Here is a 20,436-nt window from a genome sequence, read left to right as displayed (position 1 = left end):
GTTGATTTAATTTTGTAATATACATGAGTCTTCCCCACCAACCCTGTAACACCTCTGCTGCTTAACTTTAATTGATCTTCCATTTGGAAATGTTTGTGTGCTTATGAAGTTGCTTCCGGAATATTATATTAATGTCGGTCTGTCTACCGGTCTGCTTACTTTGCTTGCTATTAATTAGGCAAAGGCGTTGATGCTTCATTAATATTAAGGTTAAAAAGCGCTCTCTGTCACAGCTATGGTCAATTCATCTTGAGATTACATTACTCAGATTGTTTGTAAATGAATGGAGAGTAAAGCTAAATTACTTAGAACGTTACACTAACAACTAGAATAATGTATCAGGATATTCCAAATGATAGTAATAATAATTGTGTTAGGAAGTTAAGAGATGAAAATAATAATGATAATAATAACAATAAACTGAAGGGACTAGAGAGTAGAGACCGCTGGCACTAGGAAATTACTCGCCCAAGAAGATGGCGAGGCTGGTGAGATTGGCTCGCTCCTCTCGGCAGGTTTCCGGTCTTCCTGGCGTTGTGTTCAGCCGATCCGCCGGAAGTGAGTCTTTAGATACTTTGCTAATCATGTAGTTAATGTGCCACGAGATAAGGGTCGCGGCACAAGCACGCAGCACTCGGGGATGATGCACCCGGCGGTCACCCTCAGCACCCAAATAAACGTACCACCCTCCAAGGCCCGTGTATGGGGGTGTACTGAGGAAGAATTACCTGTTCTAAACGTTATGCTTGGTTATTCATGTAGACTGTGTGCGTAGGCCTGCCCGCTGTGCTCATTATCCAGGCCTAGGGTGGGGAGGGGAACTAACATCATTGAGCGTATAGCTATATTATTATTTCTTTTTTTAAGTGAATATTGAGGGAAATATTTTTGGTTACATTTGTTTTCCTATCACCTACAAACTTGTGGACTTGGGGAAGCATTGGGGGTAAAATTTTAGTGTTTGCCCATACTCCCCCTACCCCCCATACAAGCCTGGGGACCTGGTGGGAACACGGGGTTTCGGGTGGGGGACACGAAATCCGTCGCAATCGCGTATTTTTTTTAGTGGAGGGGGGGGGATAAAAACTCCCTAGATCTAGGGAAATTCCCTAAATTTAGAGATTTTTCCTCCCACCACCACTACAATGAGCGTTTGCAATGAATTTAGTGTTTCCCATACGGAAACCACGCACTCACTGGATCCCCAAGCTTGTTTTGGGAGAGAAGTGTAGTGAACCCACCAAACGATGCTCACCTCACCATCTGGCGTGGCGCTGGAGGCCATCTGCGCTCACATAAACCACCTACACCACACTCATGCCCTCTCTCTAGGAGGTTGTCACCTCATTGCAAAGTTTCTGTCCTCCAAGTAGAGTCCGTGGCACCAAACACAGTGTATCTTCATTGTTTATCACTGACACAAGCAAAACCACCGGCTAGCTGTGATCCGTCCAACGCCGCACCTTAAACAGTAAATTACTTTCCGTTTAGATGCTTCATTATGACCTTCATACTGTAACAGGGGGCTGATCGGACCACAGTCACTTTAGCTAGCCTAAGATATGTAATAATCTGACCTGTCTCTGGTGGTCTCAGCTTATGTTGTCTTGTCACCCGAGTTCTCCTGATTGATCTGTATAAAAGGACAGTCACCGAACACCCACATCACTATCTTTACACTGAAGCTGATATCATCAGTAGAACTCATTCTGCTGACTGCAATGCTGTTAAAAGATTTTCATAGATGTGTTGTTTTGAAGGAGGAAACAGAAGTTGCATTTTTATGATAAAGCTATCTCTGGGTAATAACAGAGGTATATTCAGCACTATTAAACTCGTTTCTTCATCACCCTGCAGTATAAGGTTCCTGTAGTTGAAGTAGACTGCACACTGAACTGTAAATCTGGTAGTAGACCGCATGCTAAAGCATAAATGGCCGGGTAGACCACACATTAAAGTGTAAATGGCCAGGGAGACCGCATGCTCAAGCAGCACCGCAATTCGTAAGTACTATTATATTTTTTCATGGAGGATATTCAAAATACGTGAATATAATGTGTGACCTCCTTCACCTCCAGATTGGAATAAGGACTGGAAGCCTGGACCATATCCTGTCACGCCAGAGGAGCGCCAGGCTGCTGCAAGGAAGTATGGCCTTCGCCCTGACGAGTACCAACCTGTACCAGATGATGGGATTGGTGCAGGAGACTATCCTGATGTTCCATTAGTGTCTGCTGAGTCTCGTGACCCTTACTACCAATGGGACTACCCAGAACATCGTAGAGATTTTGGGGAACCAGTAAGTGTGCAAAATCAGGTTCTCAATGATGTCTCTTGTCCATTCTATGATGTCAGTAGGACCATTGGAGCCCTAAAATCATATTCTTATCCACTTAAAAACATCTGCCACTGTGCTTAACTACCTATGCTTCTAACTAGTATATTCTGATGTCTGCTCCTTAGAACTTCCTCAATGGAGGTTCATCAAGGGAATTACGGCAGCAAAATTCACCAATATTGCATCATGCAATTGTTTCCTGTAGTAGTTTTCTGCATTCCCGTCTTGCCCTTATACCATTCTCTTGCATAATGTCACTTTCATATGAAAAGACATTTTTAACTTTTCTTTTGCCTCCTTGGTCTGTGGTTAGCATGCTTGGCTATGAATTTGTGGGCCTGTTTTCGAATCCTGGCCTAGGCAGTTGGCGCACAGCCAACCCAACTATTTATCCTCTGTTTTGGGCTGGTCGATAATTGGGTACCTGGGGAAACCTCAGGAAAGGTAAACTGGGGTATCCTAAATGTTTCACTTGCTCTGTATTCTAGGGTTATAGACTCTCACAGGCTCAAAGGCTAATGGGACAAATTTCGCACTTGAGTCACACACAGCTATAGCATATACCCCAACTTTACTGCAAAATGTACACCAACTTCATTTCTCATTCTTTTATGATAATGCAGTTCTGCTTACAAATATATCATACTACCTCATGGCTTTTATACACCTTGATTCGGAATAATTTGCTGATGCCTTTCCAGATCCATCTTTTAATGATTATGTTTTCAATTTTCCACAGCTTCATCGAGACTTTGACATGTATGGTCTTGACCGTGTGGATGCAACCAACACACCACGTTTTTCAACCACTCAGCAGTTCTTGGCTTTCATGGGTGTAATGACATTCTTTGTAGGAACATATTACTTAATGGATAACAATAAGTGTCATTGGCCATTGGTAAGTAGTTGACTTTTTCTAAATACTGTATTTCCTGCCATATAAGATGCACTGGAGTTTAAGACACACCTATAACTTGGCAAGGTATATTGAAAAAGAAAAAGAAAAATCTCCACATTTACCCTGAACTAAATGTATATACAGTATTACATTTGACCACCTTACTTACAATTATTACTATGATACCGTATGTTGCTTTGACGAGTTACAGTGCTTTTACCCTGAGCAGCTGTGACTTTGAAATGGTAAACAAAAGGGTTGACTGGTAGATTTACTCGCTGCACAGTGTGCAGGCGGTAACTTTCACCGAGCTACTGAGGGAACTAAACACATGGGGATACTACGTTTGATGGGGAAGCAATTGGTCTTGATCTTGACTTTCAGGGACCGTATACCTACTTTCAATTAGAAATAGATGTCGATTAATTTCTGTCAGTCATATTGTTTAAATATACGGTAGTTATTTTTACAATATGAAGCAAAAATGCGTTTACAAGTAACACTTCAGTCATCCATGGATATCAGTACTTTCGAACATGTATCACAGAAAACATCAGCTGACCGGGCCGCTGCACAGCAAAAATACCCCCAGACTAATCCGCCCAAGTCCGCTCCACGGTCGCCGAGCAGTCATGTGCTCCACCAAAATTGTTCCTGTGTAATAGCCGTTTTAGCCATTACCACCAAGGTACCCGGCACACAGGTGACTGACTTTATACGCTGCAAAATACGGTATATTTCATTCTAGGGACATTTGGAACTATTGTGTCAAATGGAGGTGTTTTGGGTGTTGGTTTTGTACCAGTAACAAAACTAACAATGACCCCTAGGCCTACCAAAGCCTAACCATTGGGGTATAAGATGCAAGGTGATTTTTTGAATCTTCTTTTTTTTTTAAAAAAGTGCGTCTTATATGGCGGGAAATACGGTACTTCAAATATTATGTATTACTTGTACATGTTGAGACAAAGGGATCAATACTGTACTTTGCTACAGAAGCACCTGAAAGAGAGTGTGGAGGTCCTGTGTTAATAAAATGTAAATTGGGGACTGGGTATCTTAAATTTTTGGCTGAAACACGAGCCACATTTTAAGGCTTTATACTTTATAGGGTATCCTACTGTGCCTTTGTCTAAGGCTAGTTTAGACAGTAAGGACTGAACTTTGTGGTCAGCAGTCCATGTGTCTCATATTGATAATGCCTTATTTTCTTCCCTTTTCAGCTCCCGAAGCAGTACCCAGGAAATGGAAAAGTTCACTATACATTTGAAAAACCTGAATAGCAATCAGGTTTCTTTGTGGGATGTATATATAAGCTATCTAAGAGTTGTAAATTAATAAATTTAAAATAAAATTATTATTTGAATATATTTGTTATGAACATTGAGAATTGACACAATTGGTGACCAAGTGTTTAGCATGTCTGTGAGGAGTCTAGCATGTAATCCCCTTTTGGTTTCCCCCTTAACCACGCCCACCCTGTCAGGAGGAAAGTATTTTAAGTCCTCTCATTTTAGAACTTTCCTCTTCCATCCACTCTATGAGTTTTCACATAACTAACAAACGGAGAGCATACTCCTGGGGGTGCATCGCTTCACTCACCCACAGTCTCCATTTCCAATGGTACCCCCTGAGCAAGCTTGCATGTAGGTTCATGAAAGTCCATGTGTAATCTTGCATCCCAAATTTTTCTCAAGTAACTATGCCTTACTTAGTGTTACATTTAACTTGCCTCAAAACTGCACTTGCTAGTAGTTCCAAGGGGTACATATAGAGTACCTTAATCATGTCATGCTGCTGGTATGTTTCTCATAAATTTGCTGAAGTACTAAAGTTTTATGAGGAGAGAAGGTCAGTGGTATTAAATAGCTTGGGGAACAAGATGATTTTTAGGATCACCTGAAGATCCTCCACCCCACAGTGACCACCTGAAGATCAGCCACCCCAGACTCTCTCACCTGAAGAACAGCTACCCCAGATTCTCTTACTTGAAGATCAGCCACCCCAGACTTTCACCTGAACATCAGCCACAGCATAGCTGGGATGGCTGACCTTTAGGTGATAATGCAGCAATATGCTCACATAACTTTTCAAAAGCATTCTGTGAAAAGCGATTATGCCACATGAATTCCTGTAGGTATGATTTTAAAAGGTTTCTCTTGCAGCCACGCATTCTCTTTATATAACTCATGTCTATTCCAGTAAGATTCAATAGCTTGCATGTGTACTCCAGTGCTCCTGTCTACAAAATTTACAGTGATTTACTGTTTTGTGCTCATACCCTAGACTTTGGATGTTACAATACGGTTTCCAGTCATCAATGTGAATGACAGACCCTGGTTGAAGCCCTTTATATATAATTGGAAGAAGGGTGGCAGCATCTCTCGCCTTGACTATTTCCGTGTATCCAGCTGCTGGTTTCGTGCTTCTGTCAACAATGCCGAAGACTCAAATAGGAGTGTAGGGTACACGTCCTCTGTGATACTTTGGCTTATGAGAGAAACAAGATTCGTTGATTTCTACAGTAATCCCCAGGTCCACCTAGCTTAACTTGATTTGCTTGAAAGTACGAAGCACATATTTCCCTAAAGAAGCTGTAGTAGTCAATTGTAGTCTTCTCAGATAGATTTACTTGATGATTGCTGTTGTTTCTCCAATACATACACTCCAGAGACACATAACATGAACCCACTTCTGCAGTGATACCCCACAGTGACCACCTGAAGATCACCCACTCCAGCCTCTCTCACCTGAAGATCAGCCACCCCAGACTGTCTCACCTGAAGATCAGCCACCCCATGCACAGCTAGGGTAGCTGAGCTTCAGGTGATCTGATTTTTTATGTGGGTTCTCAATCAAGGATCACTGCCATGTGATTTTTTTTTTTTTTTTTTTTTTTTTTTTTTATATATAACACGGCCTATTGCACCGGTAGGCTTCTTCTCGGTGGGTCCTGATGATCGGCCCAAGGCTTCTTCCCCGTGGGGCCTGATTGTCAGCCCAGCCCATTCTGGCGCAGGCAAGTGTTTATAGTGGCGCCATCTTGTGTTGGATCAGATAAGACAGGTAATGATAAAAGGTGTAATTTAAATCAAGAAACGGCAAGGGTCAGGACACAACTATAAGAGAGGACAAGACGTACAGCAACAGTGAGACTGGGAACTAATTTATACATGAATAACCAAGGGAAGGCTATTCTCAACCAAAATGGTGTGGCGAAATTGTTTAAGGAATTATTACATCGACACTGAAAACTAGAGGTTCAAGATCAAGGTCAAGTCCCTGTGAAATGATAAAGGCTACTGGGGCTGCTGCTGTGTTTTTTTTTTTTTTTTTTTTCCCTCGCTATTCCCCACTGACCTGTTCTGCTTTGTATCACTCCTTAGATCCTCCTTGGTTCTTCACACTCTGCACTGAGCTCTGTTATTCCGTATACTTTGCTTACACAGACTTGCTTTTCTATCTATTTTTCCTTGGCTTTCTTCACTTGTTTTTAGCTTGCTTATGTCTTGTTTTGCATTTTTTTTTGTCATTAAGTTTGTGTTCTACTATCACACTTTTTCATTTTATTTCTCTTTACAATGCATGAACGACTAACCAGTGGCTGTCGTTGGTGGCCACCTCTCCCCCTCTACGACCCTGCTGGTGCTGATGATTTTTATTTTTCTCCTCGCTCCTCCTTTCACTACATGCATAACCAACTGTCCTTTCTTAACCCCCTGGCTGTCGCTGGTGGCCACCCCTCCCCGCCCCCCGCCAGCCCACTCACGACCCTGCTGGTGCTGATGATTTTAATTTTTTTCCTCGCTCCTCCTTTCACTACACGCATGACCGACTGTCCTTTCTTAACCCTATACGATCCGAGGGGGTACATATCTGGCCCCCCTTCAGGCACGTCGATCAAAACGATACACTTTATTTATTTTATTTTTTTTACTTTCCACTAGCTTCTTTTCACTCATTATTCATTATTGTTTGACACTATTGATTCGGTACCAGTACTTAGTGTTCATGAGCGTTATCGTTGTTCTGATAAATGAGTACGATGCTAGGTGTTACGAGTGCGCAAATTTGAAAACGTCGGAGCGGATAGGGTTAACCACCTGGCTGTCGCTGGTGGCCGCCCCCTCTACGACCCTGCTGGTGCTGATGATTTTTATTTTTTTTCCTCACTCCTCCTTTCACTACATGCATGACCAACTGAACTTTCTTGACCCCGTGGCTGTCGTTAGTGGCCGCCCCTCCCCGCCTGGGCCCTGTACGACCCTGCTGGTGTTGATGATTTTTTTTTTTTTTTTCCTCGCTCCTTTCACTATGCATGAACGACTGTCCTTTCTTAACCCCCTGGCTGTCGTTAGTGGCCGCCCCTCCCCGCCCAGGCCCTCTACGACCCTGCTGTTGCTGATGATTTTTATTTTTTTCCTCGCTCCTCCTTTCACTATGTATGAACGACTGTCCTTTCTTAACCTCCTGGCTGTCGCTGGTGGCCGCCCTTCCCCGCCCCTCACGGCCCTGCTGGTGCTGATTTTTTTTTTTTTCCTCGCTCTTCCTTTCACTATGCATGACCGACTGTCCTTTCTTAACCCCCTGGCTGTCGCTGGTGGCCGCCCCTCCCCGCCCCCTGCCAGCCCACTCACGGCCCTGCTGTTGCTGATGATTTTTATTTTTTTTCTCGATCCTCCTTTCACTATGCATGAACGACTGTCTTTTCTTAACCCCCTGGCTGTCGCTGGTGGCCGCCCCTCCCCGCCCCTCACGGCCCTGCTGGTGCTGCCTGGTGGGGACCCGGACCCTTATGAAATGTTGGCAATGGGACCAAAGGAGCGGCGTCGCTACGAGAAAATGTACAATCGAGCTAACAGAGAGTTGCTGCGAGAAGCTATGCATGATCTTACGTTTGTCATCTGGCCGTGGAGGCTGAGGAGGTGGAGGCGCGGCGTCCACCACTGGGTTCGAAGGGGGCGGCACTTTGAACGGTTCCGCCAGCGCCGCCTTCGTCGCCGTGGCCGCCGTCAGGAAAAACGTCTTCTGTTCACTAGAAGGGAAAAGGACACATCCAGCCACTGCTTCATGAAACTAATCAGAAAATTTCGAAAATTTCTGATTAGATTCTTCAGCTGTTGCAATACACCTTGACAGTGCTCTTCAGGGTACTGCATTGATGTATAGCATATATATTCTTACGGTAGCAAATTAAAACAAAATAAGCAAGCTATGGGCTGCTCCTGTAAACTAATGTAGGTATTTAGTAAAGATCTTATAAGATTAAATTAATGTATAGGCAGTCATGCACCTATCTAAAAAAAATAATGGTGGCGAGTGGAGCGAGCCAAATCAGATAAGGAGTTCAGAATTTAGAGAAAATGACATTTTTGGGTGCATTTTCCTGCGCTGTCAAAAAAAAAAAATGGGCCTTTTCGTCCCAATTTTTCGGTTTGACTTTCAGATATTGGATGTTTTGGCAGATGTGGGGTCATTCGCCCCCCTCCTGTAACGGCCCTGTAATATTTTTGGTTCCTTTCATGCTGTTGCGTTGCTGTCTCATTTTTTTCTTTTCCCTTTCAAAACGGATCTTGAAAGTTGGTCTTGGTCTTGGTCTTGGCGTTCCCGCCTAAACCTTGTAAACATGGCCAGCGAGGAGGCGATGGAGGTGGCGGAGGCTGCCCCTAAAAGCTCTGCACCCTCCACCACTGCCAAGACAACACACGTGCCATGGTGAGTATAAGACATAGTTCAGTTTATTAAAATCTTGATGTCGTAACACGTCCAGTACAGTACTAACTACCTCGCTGAAGACGACTTGTTTGGGCTCCGTCTGATGTCCTGGGGCTCTTCCTGCCAGTTATTAATTACATGAGCTACATCTCCCCATCAGGCATTATAATTCCTAACGACATGAACATTTATTTTGGCACTGCTGTTTCCCGTAGGAGTGCCTCACAATCTACTCTGTCTGCCTTATATGATTCTAAAAGAGGCCTATCGATTGAACAGCACAGGGTATTTCAGGTTATTTGGATTACTGGTGGTTTTCTCAGTGACATCCCCATCCCCATTGAAGATCACTGTTGATTCGTCCTTGAAATTTCACCATGCATAAAGCTAGTGGAAGGGCTGAAAATATCTTAACCCCTTCATTGCTGGTGAATATCCAGTTTCATCATTTGACTCTGACTTTGGCCTAAAGTTGGCGACTCTTTGACTCCACACCCCTGCTGAGAACCTTCAGTTTGTATTTTGTGCAGGGTCAGCTACTTCTGCATGACACGATTAAATAATGAAATCTTTTTCGTAGGTGCTGCTTAGGTAAACCAGAGGATTTCTTTCTTTGTTCACCTGCAACCCACACTTGAGAACACCAATCAAGGCTGGCAGTACGGTACGGTACGGAATTTTTAACCGTACTCCATACTTGAAAAAAATACCGTACTGTAATTTCGTACCGTACCACCAGCTATTTTTCCGTACCTTACAGTATGGTAAAAATACCGAACCGTAATTCCGTACCATCAGGAAAATATATATACATACCGGTACATCAAAGAATTATTTGTGAATAAAATAATCAGGGTATGTCAATAAATTTGAAAAGGCACATTTACAAAGTGACTTTACATGTATCAGGCCTCCTAAATATAGTCTACCAGGTGCTAATGGGCAAGAAAGTAAAAAAAAAAAAAAATCCTAGGATCCTATGTTTTAAGCCTGTAGTATGGTACAGTTTGGAATTTTGCTAAATTTTCTGTACTTGTATCATATCATACCGTACATTAGGAAAAATATTGTACCATAATTCTGTACCGTACTTTTTATCAAAATTTCAACCGTACCGTACCGTAGTGCCAGCCTTGACACCAATACAAAATCTGTGTTCCCAGTTTGATATTAAAAGGAGATTCTTTAGTATTAGAGGCACAAGTGTTATGCAAATCATTTATTGAATACTGGAAATAATATTAACGAGACTTACATTGGTCTTATGCACCTAACAAAATTATGTCCTTTCTTATTTTATAATCAATCATTACAAACCAATTTGATCTACAAGACACCTTCTCACCTTTCCATTTGCCTTTGAACATATTTTCAAAATATTAGTAAAGATAGTTCTGCTGTATTTTTGTGCCATATACAAGTTATCACAATTTGAATGTTGTAAAAGTCATGTACGACATAAATAAAGACCTTAAAGGCATCCCTCTGTAAAGTACATTGTTTTGCAATGGTAACACTTCCCCGTCTTTTTTGTATTCTTCAATGAGATCATTAAAACGAGTTATTCATCAATAATTTTTTAGCATTACATATGCCATTCATCAAATACCGTACATAATGGTGTCAGTGTTTGAGTGCAACTAGAATTGCTTTTAATTTTTTAACATTCATTATCTTTTTAGTGATGTGCTCTCCTTTCAGGATTGAAAAATATCGGCCTACAACTTTTCCAGAAATTGTTGGAAATGAAGAAACTGTGGCAAGACTGGAAGTGTTTGCAAAGAAAGGAAATGTTCCAAACATCATCATTGCTGTAAGGAAAAGTAATTTATAAATAGGAATTAATTTAAAACTAATGACTTTTTGCCAATGGTTTCTTTATTCTTGGTAGTAATATTTTAAAGTTCAGTATTTGCAATACTTAAAGATTTTGCCAACTTTTGAGCCTCCTACATGCCACTGACATCGTGTTCAGTTATAATTATTTTTTTCATTTTAGATCTAACCTATCATTTATTGTAAAAAGTCTACTTGCTGATGATAATATATTAAATTGGAAGTTTTTTTTTTTTTTTTTTTTTTTGTAATAAATAATTCCTTTGTTTTGTTTCAGGGGCCACCTGGTGTAGGCAAAACAACTACAATATTGTGTTTAGCACGAGCCCTTCTTGGTCCAAGCTTTCGAGAAGGAGTGATGGAACTCAATGCTTCTAATGACCGTGGGATAGATGTTGTCCGCAACAAAATTAAAATGTTTGCTCAACAGAAAGTTACACTCCCCAAAGGAAAACATAAAATTATCATCTTGGATGAAGCAGATAGGTATGGAAAAAATGTTTCATTGAACAAAGAATAATTTCATGTAAAAGTCTTCCATGGTAAATTAAAGTTGAGGCAATACAGTAAGCTACACATGGCCTTGGCCTTCTCATTGGCCCTTGAGCCTGTGGTGGGTAAGAACCCATTGCCTTGGGACACAGGATCAGTTTGACATCAGGATTACCACAGTTTTCCTTCTCCAGGTGTCCTCAGGTACCTATTTATCAACCAGTCTAAAAGGGGAAAAAAACAGCTGAGTGAGCAGGTTCCCAACTGGCCAGCCCGGGATCAAACTTGGGCCTACAGATTCATTGCTAGGTGTGGTAACCATTACACACAATGTAAGGGGAATCTTCCCTTCACAATATTGCAGAGAAAAGCATTTGATCATACTTAACCCTCAAAGCGCGGGTATCGACAATAGTCGACAGCTGGTGCCTGGGCTCAAACCGTGGGTGTTGACTATAGTCGACAAGTCATTTTTTGACTTGGCGCGCCATCAAATTTATTTTGCTTATGCTGAAGTAGGGTGGCATGTCGTTTTCTTTCAAACAATACCCAACCATGCTCTCTTGACTAATTACTGGTCAGTGTATGACTTGTGTAGTCCACTCGGGATGGAAAACTGTCTATAAAAATGTGCTGTCAGTGATCCTACGTCAATATTCTGTACTTGCTCTACCAAACGTCATATAGTCTTCAACTTAACGTCAAAAAACAGTTAACCCTTTCCATCTGTAATGCAGACGTCGTCTTCCATTTCCTCTTAAAAGGTTTAGAAGAGGACTAACCCTTTCCATACAGTGACGACGTCGGCGTCCGACGGCTTTAAGGGTTAAGCAGAAGTGTAAAGCATTGGCATTCCTTCCATTTTCTAGCATGACTGATGGTGCCCAACAGGCCTTGAGAAGGACCATGGAGATATATTCTAACACAACCCGGTTCGCCTTGGCCTGCAACTCTTCTGAAAAGATCATTGAGCCAATCCAGTCACGCTGTGCAATGCTGCGATATTCAAAACTATCTGATACTCAGGTAAGGATATGTAACCTATGCAAGAATATGGGAAGAGTATTTTTAAGTCTTTTAACAAAAATTATCATAATGATTATTTGATGATTGTTTCTTGCACAGGAAGCATTTCATTGATCCAGTATATTCATAGAAACTAGGAAACGTCTGTACTGTTGTCTAAGGAGAAAATACGGCCTCGTAAAAGTGGGCCTCGCTCTGTTTGCGTAAACTTACCTCAAAACCTGGAATTAGCTATGGTCTACCCATAATAATATACATTTTATGATGTTTTACAACTCGCTAAAGGTCTGAAAAGAGTGGGCTTCGGTATAATGGAACCAGTGGGAGCACTAAGATTATTAGACGCGATTTTGTTTTATTTTTCTTATTTAAAAAATTTATTGGGCAGCTGTTGTAATTACATTTATTACTATTATTAACATAAATTGCCTTGTCATTAGGTTACTGTACTCTAAATTTATATAATCCTTTTATACTCTTGCTGTTTTGGGAACCTTACAAAGATATTTTCCTGCAGGTCCTTAGCAAGCTGCTGCATGTGTGTTCTAAAGAGGATTTAAGTTATACAGATGATGGCATTGAAGCCATACTCTTTACTGCCCAAGGAGATATGAGACAAGCTCTTAACAACCTTCAGTCTACTGCACAAGGCTTTGGCCATGTAAACTCTGACAATGTGTTCAAGGTAAGTTTGCATAGTCTTTGCAAATCAAAACTGTCAGTGTCAAATGTTTGGGTTTAGGTAGTTGGGTACCTCAATAGCCCACATGGAATAACCCTTTATGCATGATGACCTGCTCTTTGTTTCTCATCTCAACTTACCCACTGCTGATGATATAAATTCTCATCTAGTCATTTTTCCATCAGGTTTGTGATGAGCCACACCCAGTGCTCATTAAGGAAATGATCATGCATTGTGTTGGAACCTGCTATGATGATGCTTATAAGGTAAAGTAAAGGTCAAGTAGCAATAATTTTTTTATAAGTTAATTTTCTTTATACCGTAAAACAGGGTAACTTCGGATTTTGGGGTTACTTCGAACGTTTGTGGATACAATGTAACTAATTAATTTCCTGGGAAAGTCAGTGAATATTATTTACAAATAAAAATATAGGCATTGAGAAGAATCCAACATTGGCTGAGGTTTTGAGTGTTGGGTGTTACAGTAGAAAAAGATATGCGTGTGAAGTTGTCCGACCTCGTCCGAAGTTAGGCAGATTCACTGGTAACTTCGGACACTCTAAAAATAGCAAATAGCACTACACCTATCAACACTAATTTTTTTCTGTATATAAGCAAGATAGCAACACATTGTCACCAACATAAATTTCTTGGTGAAGTTATTCATGAAAAAAATTATAAACGTCCAAAGTTAGCCTGTTTTACAGTAATAAAAGTACGTAAAGATAAATTTAAGGGCATATGCTGTGCATGGCCTTAGTGCTCATCTTGTCCTATAATTAAACTGTTTTTTTTTTTTTTTTTTTTTTTTTTTTTTTTTTTTTAAATTTATATTACTAATATTGAGTAGATAGTGATGTAAGAGCAAGGAATAAACATGCATGTATGGAAGCTATGATAATGTAATAATGGTTGTGTTTATTTGATGTATGGAGATATTGAATTTTGAATCACTAATGGCCACCAAGTTTATATATTCTCACTGAAAATAAGTGAATGCTCTGAATTTAACCAATTTGTATTGTCTCTAAAGCCATCAAAAAGGAAATAATCAGAACAAAGCAAGGTTCCTTGAAACTTTTACACCTTCTCACCTTGCTAAAGTATCTTGCTGTCATTATGGCTAGTGTTTTCATTACTCCTGTCATAATGGAACATGTTCTACATTTCATATGTTGTATTTTTTCTAAGGATCAGGTCATTGGCTACGCTAGCATCCATCATGTAATTGCATTATAAATTTTAGGTTCTAATTTTCCACATATTTATATGCAGATTCTGGCTCATCTATGGAAGCTGGGTTATGCCTCTGAAGACATCATCACAATTATGTTCAGAGTATGCAAGAACACAGATATGGGAGAATTCATCAAATTAGAATTCATTAAGGTAGGATTACCATAATGAATATTTTTAGTGGTATATGTTGGTATAGATGACCTTGTAATTTGAACATTTATTATATGAGAATGATAAGCTTATCCATATGTACCCTCTCGAGTTTTGCGATCCTCGAGTTTAGCGCTTAGTCCGAGTCCAAGTTTCGCACATCACCGCCCCGAGTTTCGCGGTGCTTGGACATGTACGGGTCACGTCTACCTACCGTCAGCGTCATACGTGTTGCCTTAGAAGGCGGCGTCCAACCATTGGGGCTATGGGCAACCGCGGTTACCTGTATGCCCAACCGGGAGCGAGTTAATTGTTGGGTGTCCGTATGAATGGAAAACGGTTGTGGGTACAAGCGTGGGTAAGTGGGTACCTCACGGCTGTATGTAAACAACCAGACGTCGGTAGTGGCTGAGGAATGAGGAGCAGTGGAAGATGGCCCACCAATAGACTCGTAAAATGGACTGGCAGAGCTGCTTTGCTTACTACTTGATTAACAAGATAAGAGAACACCCCATGTTGTGGAACCACATTCCCATAAACTTTTTCTCCAGTATATGAAAACTAGAATTCTCGGTGTTGTTTTCCTCTTCTTTTTCTTTTGACCTGTAATGCATGGCAGCAACGGTGAAAAGTAATAGTGAAAAATAGCAAAAGGGCATAGAAAAGCAAAATCAGGGAAAGAAAAGGACAGAAAAACACCTAAGTTCAGTGTTAAGTGAATAAGTGCGCACTGTGAAGTAACTAAGTGCATGTTGTGAAGTATATAAGTGTGGAGAAAGAGGACCTAAAAAGCGATATAAAGCGTTACAGGTCATAAGAAGAAGAAGAAGGTCCACTACACTGGTGCTGTTGTAAAGGCAATACCTCCAACACCATCACATCACATGGCAGTGACAGTCGGGTCCACTACACTGGCCGGTGTTGCGAGAAATATCTCCCCACTGAAATTAGTCATTCTGCTATCCACCACACATGTGCGCTGTGGGAATACACAGCATTAAAAGTATTAATTTGCCTGGTTTTGTTCTAGTTTGTCTGTTTGTGATCTTTGTGAGCGGTGAGGGAAATATGGAAACAATAAACAAGTTGAACCTCTCTCCGAGCTATTTTGCGACTGCGGCGGTGGGTTTACATTTAATAGGCATTAAAAAGTCAATCGTGATATTAATGATTTATAACTGAAAGAGTTAGCAGATTATATCATAACACACAAATCTACCAGAAGCTATAGGTTTGTCCAACTGTACCACGGGTGACCGCGAGCGACCGCCCTTAAGCCAGTGTCACACTGGTCCAAATCTGGCAAGCACGAGCTTTTGCTCACGGGATGGCTCGCTTGCGAGCTTTTGCTCCTGCATGTAGCTCACCGCTTGGACGGGGAGCAGCTCGGCAAGCCGCGAGCAGGTGGTCAAATGAGCTCTTTGGTGCACCGGTATGTGAATAACATATATTGCCTAGTGTATTGGATCCATATACCCATGATGTTACAGAACTTACTCACATACTTGTTTGATGTTTGATGGTGTTTGTAATATTTTATAATATTGTAAAAACTAGTGTTGGTTTTTATTTTGATTTCTGGACCCCTAACCAAGACCAAGACCGCCCAGCTGAAATAAACACTCTCCATGACCACCTTCGCTTCTAGTTCTAGAGTTCATTGGTCCTCCGGTATTGTGCACTCTCTAATATCAAGAGTCAGGGACCATCCCGAGTTGTGGGACCACAGTCATCCACATTTCTGTAAGTCTGCACTCAAGAAAGTTAGATGGATTGTTGTACACACCATGGGTCTCCCTTTCCTTCAGCCATGACCGAACCCTGACTCGTATTTTCTTCTTCTGCTCTCGTTGAATAACGGCAAGTAATGCCGTCATAGCTGCACACTTAGCTGTAAAGCGAAGCGTAGGTGTAGTAGGCGCCAGGGCTGAGGCTTTGTTTACAATGTTGTTCGTCGCTTGCCACTCGTCAGTGTGAGGACAACAGTGACTTGCTCACGAGCAAAAGCTGCCAGCAAGAGCTCGTGTTCGCCAGATTTGGGTCCAGTGTGACGCCAGCTTTACTTTAGCAGACGACACCACGTGGATCACAAACGTGTTCACAGAACTGCCAGCCAATTGTAAGGCCGCCGCCTTCAACTGTGGCTTCAAAACGACCTGTTCTCACTTCCCATTTGCTGCCTATTACCAAGGTACGTAGTTTGAGATAACAAGGGAGTAAAGTCGAAAAAACTGCGATAAAGGAGAAAAGTAAAAAAAAAAAGTAATTTTTTCCACGGGTCGGAACCAATAAGCGCTTTTTCATGGATTTCAATACCTCGAGTTTCGCGATCCTCGAGTTAAGCACTTTACCTTCGGAATGAAGCAAGCGTGAAACTCGAGAGGGTACTGTATATGTGTGTGTGTGTGTATGTATGTATGTATGTATGTATGTATGTATGTATGTATATATATATATATATATATATATATATATATATATATATATATATATATATATATATATATATATATATATATATATATATATATATATATATATATATAGGGTGAGGTGGACATAACTCGTACACGGTCACGAGATGTATAAAGGCCGTCTTGTCGAAGCAAAACACCGAGGAAAGTCTCACTTCCTACAGAGAAACAAAATGGGACACCTACAGCTGACACAGCCATCTTGTGCTGCAAGCCTCATGCCTGAAAATGCTAGGCGAGTTTTTAAAATTTTTGAGTTGTCTGATGCAATTTTCTCGCCTCATAGTATAGTGTACGGTGATTGTGAATATGTCTCGACTTTGCTGTTGAAGGTTTCCATGGCGAATATGATCATATTGAAAAGATATTTGCATGGAAAGATATTATTGTGCCGAGTTTTTTGTTCGTGGGAATCCCGTAAACAAACATGTGGGTAGTTCATGAGTCGTACAGCTAGTCGACGCAAAATGTTATTGTAAAGCTTGGTTACATTTGACGAGCATAGAAAACCACCTCAAAATTACGAGTTAAAACACTGTCATCACTTGCTTCTCGAATTGGAAGTCCAAACACTCTAAACTGATACCTCAAAGGAAGCCCACAGCCTAAGGACTACTTTAGGCATTTGGGTTTGAGTCTTGGTGCAAAGGCAGATTTTTAAGTCTTGGTGCAAAGGCAGATTTTTAAGAAATTTATTTATAAAATTGTATGGGCTGTGAACACCTCGTGTGCGAGCCGTGACCCCCTGGTCACAAGCCGTACAACAATTGAAAAAATAAATAAAACCTTACTATGGAGAAAAAATATTCTCCTTGGAAGCTCAACAGATACTCATAGAGGAAGCCCATTTCCTGAGGAGTATTATGCACTCTTTGTTTTGCCTGTTAGGGTAAATACAGATTTTTAATATATATATATATATATATATATATATATATATATATATATATATATATATATATATATATATATATATATATATATATATATATATATATATATATATATATATATATATATATATATATATATATATATATATATATATATATATATATATATATATATATATATATATATATATACAGGGACCCCATTCTACCACAGCCTAATTTCTTAGAGATTCTGAATGATGCATGATGGCTTTAAAATATTGAAATTTAGAAGAAAATTATGAATTGCTAATTTAGATTAAGATTAACCCTCTTTCAGCAGTACACTAATATTAGCTATGCTACTTTGTTCATGGAATTCCTTCATGATTAGTAATCATTATGGTGCCCTAGCTACAAAAGCTTAATAGCAGACTATATTAGAGCTCAGTATGAAAACAGTCATGAAGGATAAAATTCTTGGAAATGTTGTACAGTAAACCGTACTTAATTAGTTTTCTACATGAAAACTTAAAATAATCTACATGTTATGGGTCTGGTAATGTGCTAGCAAGTATGGTTAGCTCACAACTGATCTCATACTATTGCACCAGTTTACTTGGCAGTGAGTAGATGTGAAAGTTATGTGAGGAATTTTAGGCTCTTTCAAAAAGTGAGACCATAGCCACCATGGTCAGATCTTGCAGGTGAAAGGTTGATGAGCCTAGCTTATGGGTTCTGACTGTAAACAAAAGCAGGAAACTATTTTGACATTTTTCACAAGGAAGATAGTGCACTTTAAAATCCCTACTAATTTTATGAATGTCTTCATGTCTTGTTTATTTATTTTTTTGTATTTTCAGGAAATTGGCTACACCCATATGCGCATTGTTCAGGGAACTTCTTCACTACTCCAGCTTTCAGGGCTGCTTGCCAAGTTATGTTCTAAGGCTATGGAAACTAAGAATGAGTAGATCTTTGCTATCGTGGAAAGTGAAATTTTATCTTTTATTACTAAATACTTATGTTAATTATCATTCCATATGATACTATTGTATAATTCACAGTTTAATGATTTAAGCTTGAAGTCAGAAGACCATTATTTTCATGAAATGGAAAAAAAAAAGTAATGAGTATCACCATCAGTCACTCAGAATAAGTTTTCTTGAGAGATATTTCATGTGACAAAACATTTCTCAATAATAATTAGTCCTGCTACGAAAGGGATAGTGCTTTTTTAAGGTTACCAGAAAACTAATTCTTGTAGATCTTGCTCACCTTTTTTTTTTTGAGGTCATCTTAGAATCTGCCAACTGTATAAGAAAATCTTCCAATCTTGTGGTTTATTTTGAAAGATGCTATACTTACACATGAAGGGATGGGAAGAGAAGGTTGAAAAACTAAAAAGAATTAAAATATTTTATATACAGCTTTGTTATTGTTGACTCCCTCATGTTGAATTTCAGGAGGCCCTACATAGGCACGTTGGGTGTTTTCTATAGCTCTTTGAATACATGAGCTTGGAAACCAGTGTGAGAAAAGACAAAGAACCAAAACTAATGAGGTAAAGGTCTGTTGAAAAGTGAAATTTCTAGATGCTGCAGTATATTACCGGTGTAGAGATATGCAGCATGGTCCAAACCATTAACTAAGTATTTCCGAGGAGAAATTCCTTGGGTTGAGAGAATTCTTCATATGAGTCTGGGGTGGATATTTTCTGTATGGTCCTCAATAAGAAATAAAAAAATGATAATTGAGTGTATTCAGGGATGATTTGAATAAGGCAGGGATGTGTCATGTCACCATGGTTGTTCAATATTTATATGGATGGTGTTATTAGAGAAATGAAGGAAGTGGGTACTGAATTCGATACTGTTTGCTGATGACACAGTGCTCATTGCAGAAAATGAAAATGACTTACAAAATTTGGTCAGTGTTTTTGATAGTGTCTGTAAAAGGAGAAAGCTGAAAGTAACTGTCAACAAAAGTAAAGTGATGGTTTGTGAACGAAGTAGAAGTGAGGTTGTAGATTTTGTATGCCCTTATAGAGTGGGAATTGAATGTTAAAAATGTGTACCATGGTGGTACAGAGGGAGAGATAAGAGAAGGGGCATTGCAAGGAAGAAGGGTGGTAGGGTCTTTGGGATGAATCATGAATGGCAGAATTGTGAGCATGGAGGTAAAGAGGGATTTGAGAAATACAATAATAGTACCAACCCTCACAAATGCAAGTGAAACGTGGGCCTGGAATGAAAGTCAGAGGTCTAGAGTGCAGGCAGTGGAAATGAGTTGTTTGAGGAGTGCTTGTGATGTGAGTAGAATGGATGTAATGAGTGATGAAAGTGTGTGCGAGCATTTTGGAATGTGTCACGGGGGTGAAGGGAAGAAGTGAAGTGACAGACTTTAAACGTCGTGTGACACCAGGCAGGAATACTGAACTCACCTTCCGTCATATTTGCATATCTGACTACGACAATTCTGACACACCGTGACTCAGATGTCATTTTTTTTTATCTTTAAACACATGTTTTTTATTTTTTTCTTACACATAATAAAAAAAAAAAAAAATTTGAAAAAGCCGGCCTGGGGGGGTCACGGGTGGGAAATGTTCCGACGCCATGGGGGTTAAAGTGGTTTGGCCACATGGAGCGAATGTAGGAGAGTAAGATGACCCAGAAGGGTGTATGTGAGTGAGATAGACGGAGTGAATGCTA

At 40.2% G+C, this 20,436-nt stretch overlaps 2 protein-coding genes across 2 annotated transcripts; both read left to right on the top strand.

The window, feature by feature from the left end:
• The first annotated feature begins 429 nt into the window (after positions 1–429).
• On the top strand, positions 430–4,602 carry LOC126997376 (NADH dehydrogenase [ubiquinone] 1 beta subcomplex subunit 8, mitochondrial-like). Its single transcript, XM_050858439.1, has 4 exons — positions 430–558; positions 2,079–2,299; positions 3,078–3,236; positions 4,460–4,602. Exons 1-4 carry the CDS (start codon positions 477–479, stop codon positions 4,517–4,519), a joined length of 522 nt encoding a protein of 173 aa, XP_050714396.1. The 5' UTR covers positions 430–476; the 3' UTR covers positions 4,520–4,602.
• Positions 4,603–8,776: 4,174 nt separating this feature from the next.
• LOC126997375 (replication factor C subunit 2-like) lies at positions 8,777–19,149 on the top strand. Its single transcript, XM_050858438.1, has 8 exons — positions 8,777–8,951; positions 10,653–10,764; positions 11,065–11,273; positions 12,149–12,305; positions 12,823–12,990; positions 13,173–13,253; positions 14,263–14,376; positions 18,586–19,149. The coding sequence occupies exons 1-8, from the start codon at positions 8,863–8,865 to the stop codon at positions 18,694–18,696; spliced, it is 1,041 nt and encodes a 346-aa protein (XP_050714395.1). The 5' UTR covers positions 8,777–8,862; the 3' UTR covers positions 18,697–19,149.
• The last annotated feature ends 1,287 nt before the right edge of the window (positions 19,150–20,436 follow it).

This window comes from Eriocheir sinensis, chromosome 12, assembly GCF_024679095.1.
Source record: "Eriocheir sinensis breed Jianghai 21 chromosome 12, ASM2467909v1, whole genome shotgun sequence".
NCBI lineage: Eukaryota > Metazoa > Arthropoda > Malacostraca > Decapoda > Varunidae > Eriocheir > Eriocheir sinensis.
This window is presented reverse-complemented; position numbering and strand designations above follow the sequence as displayed.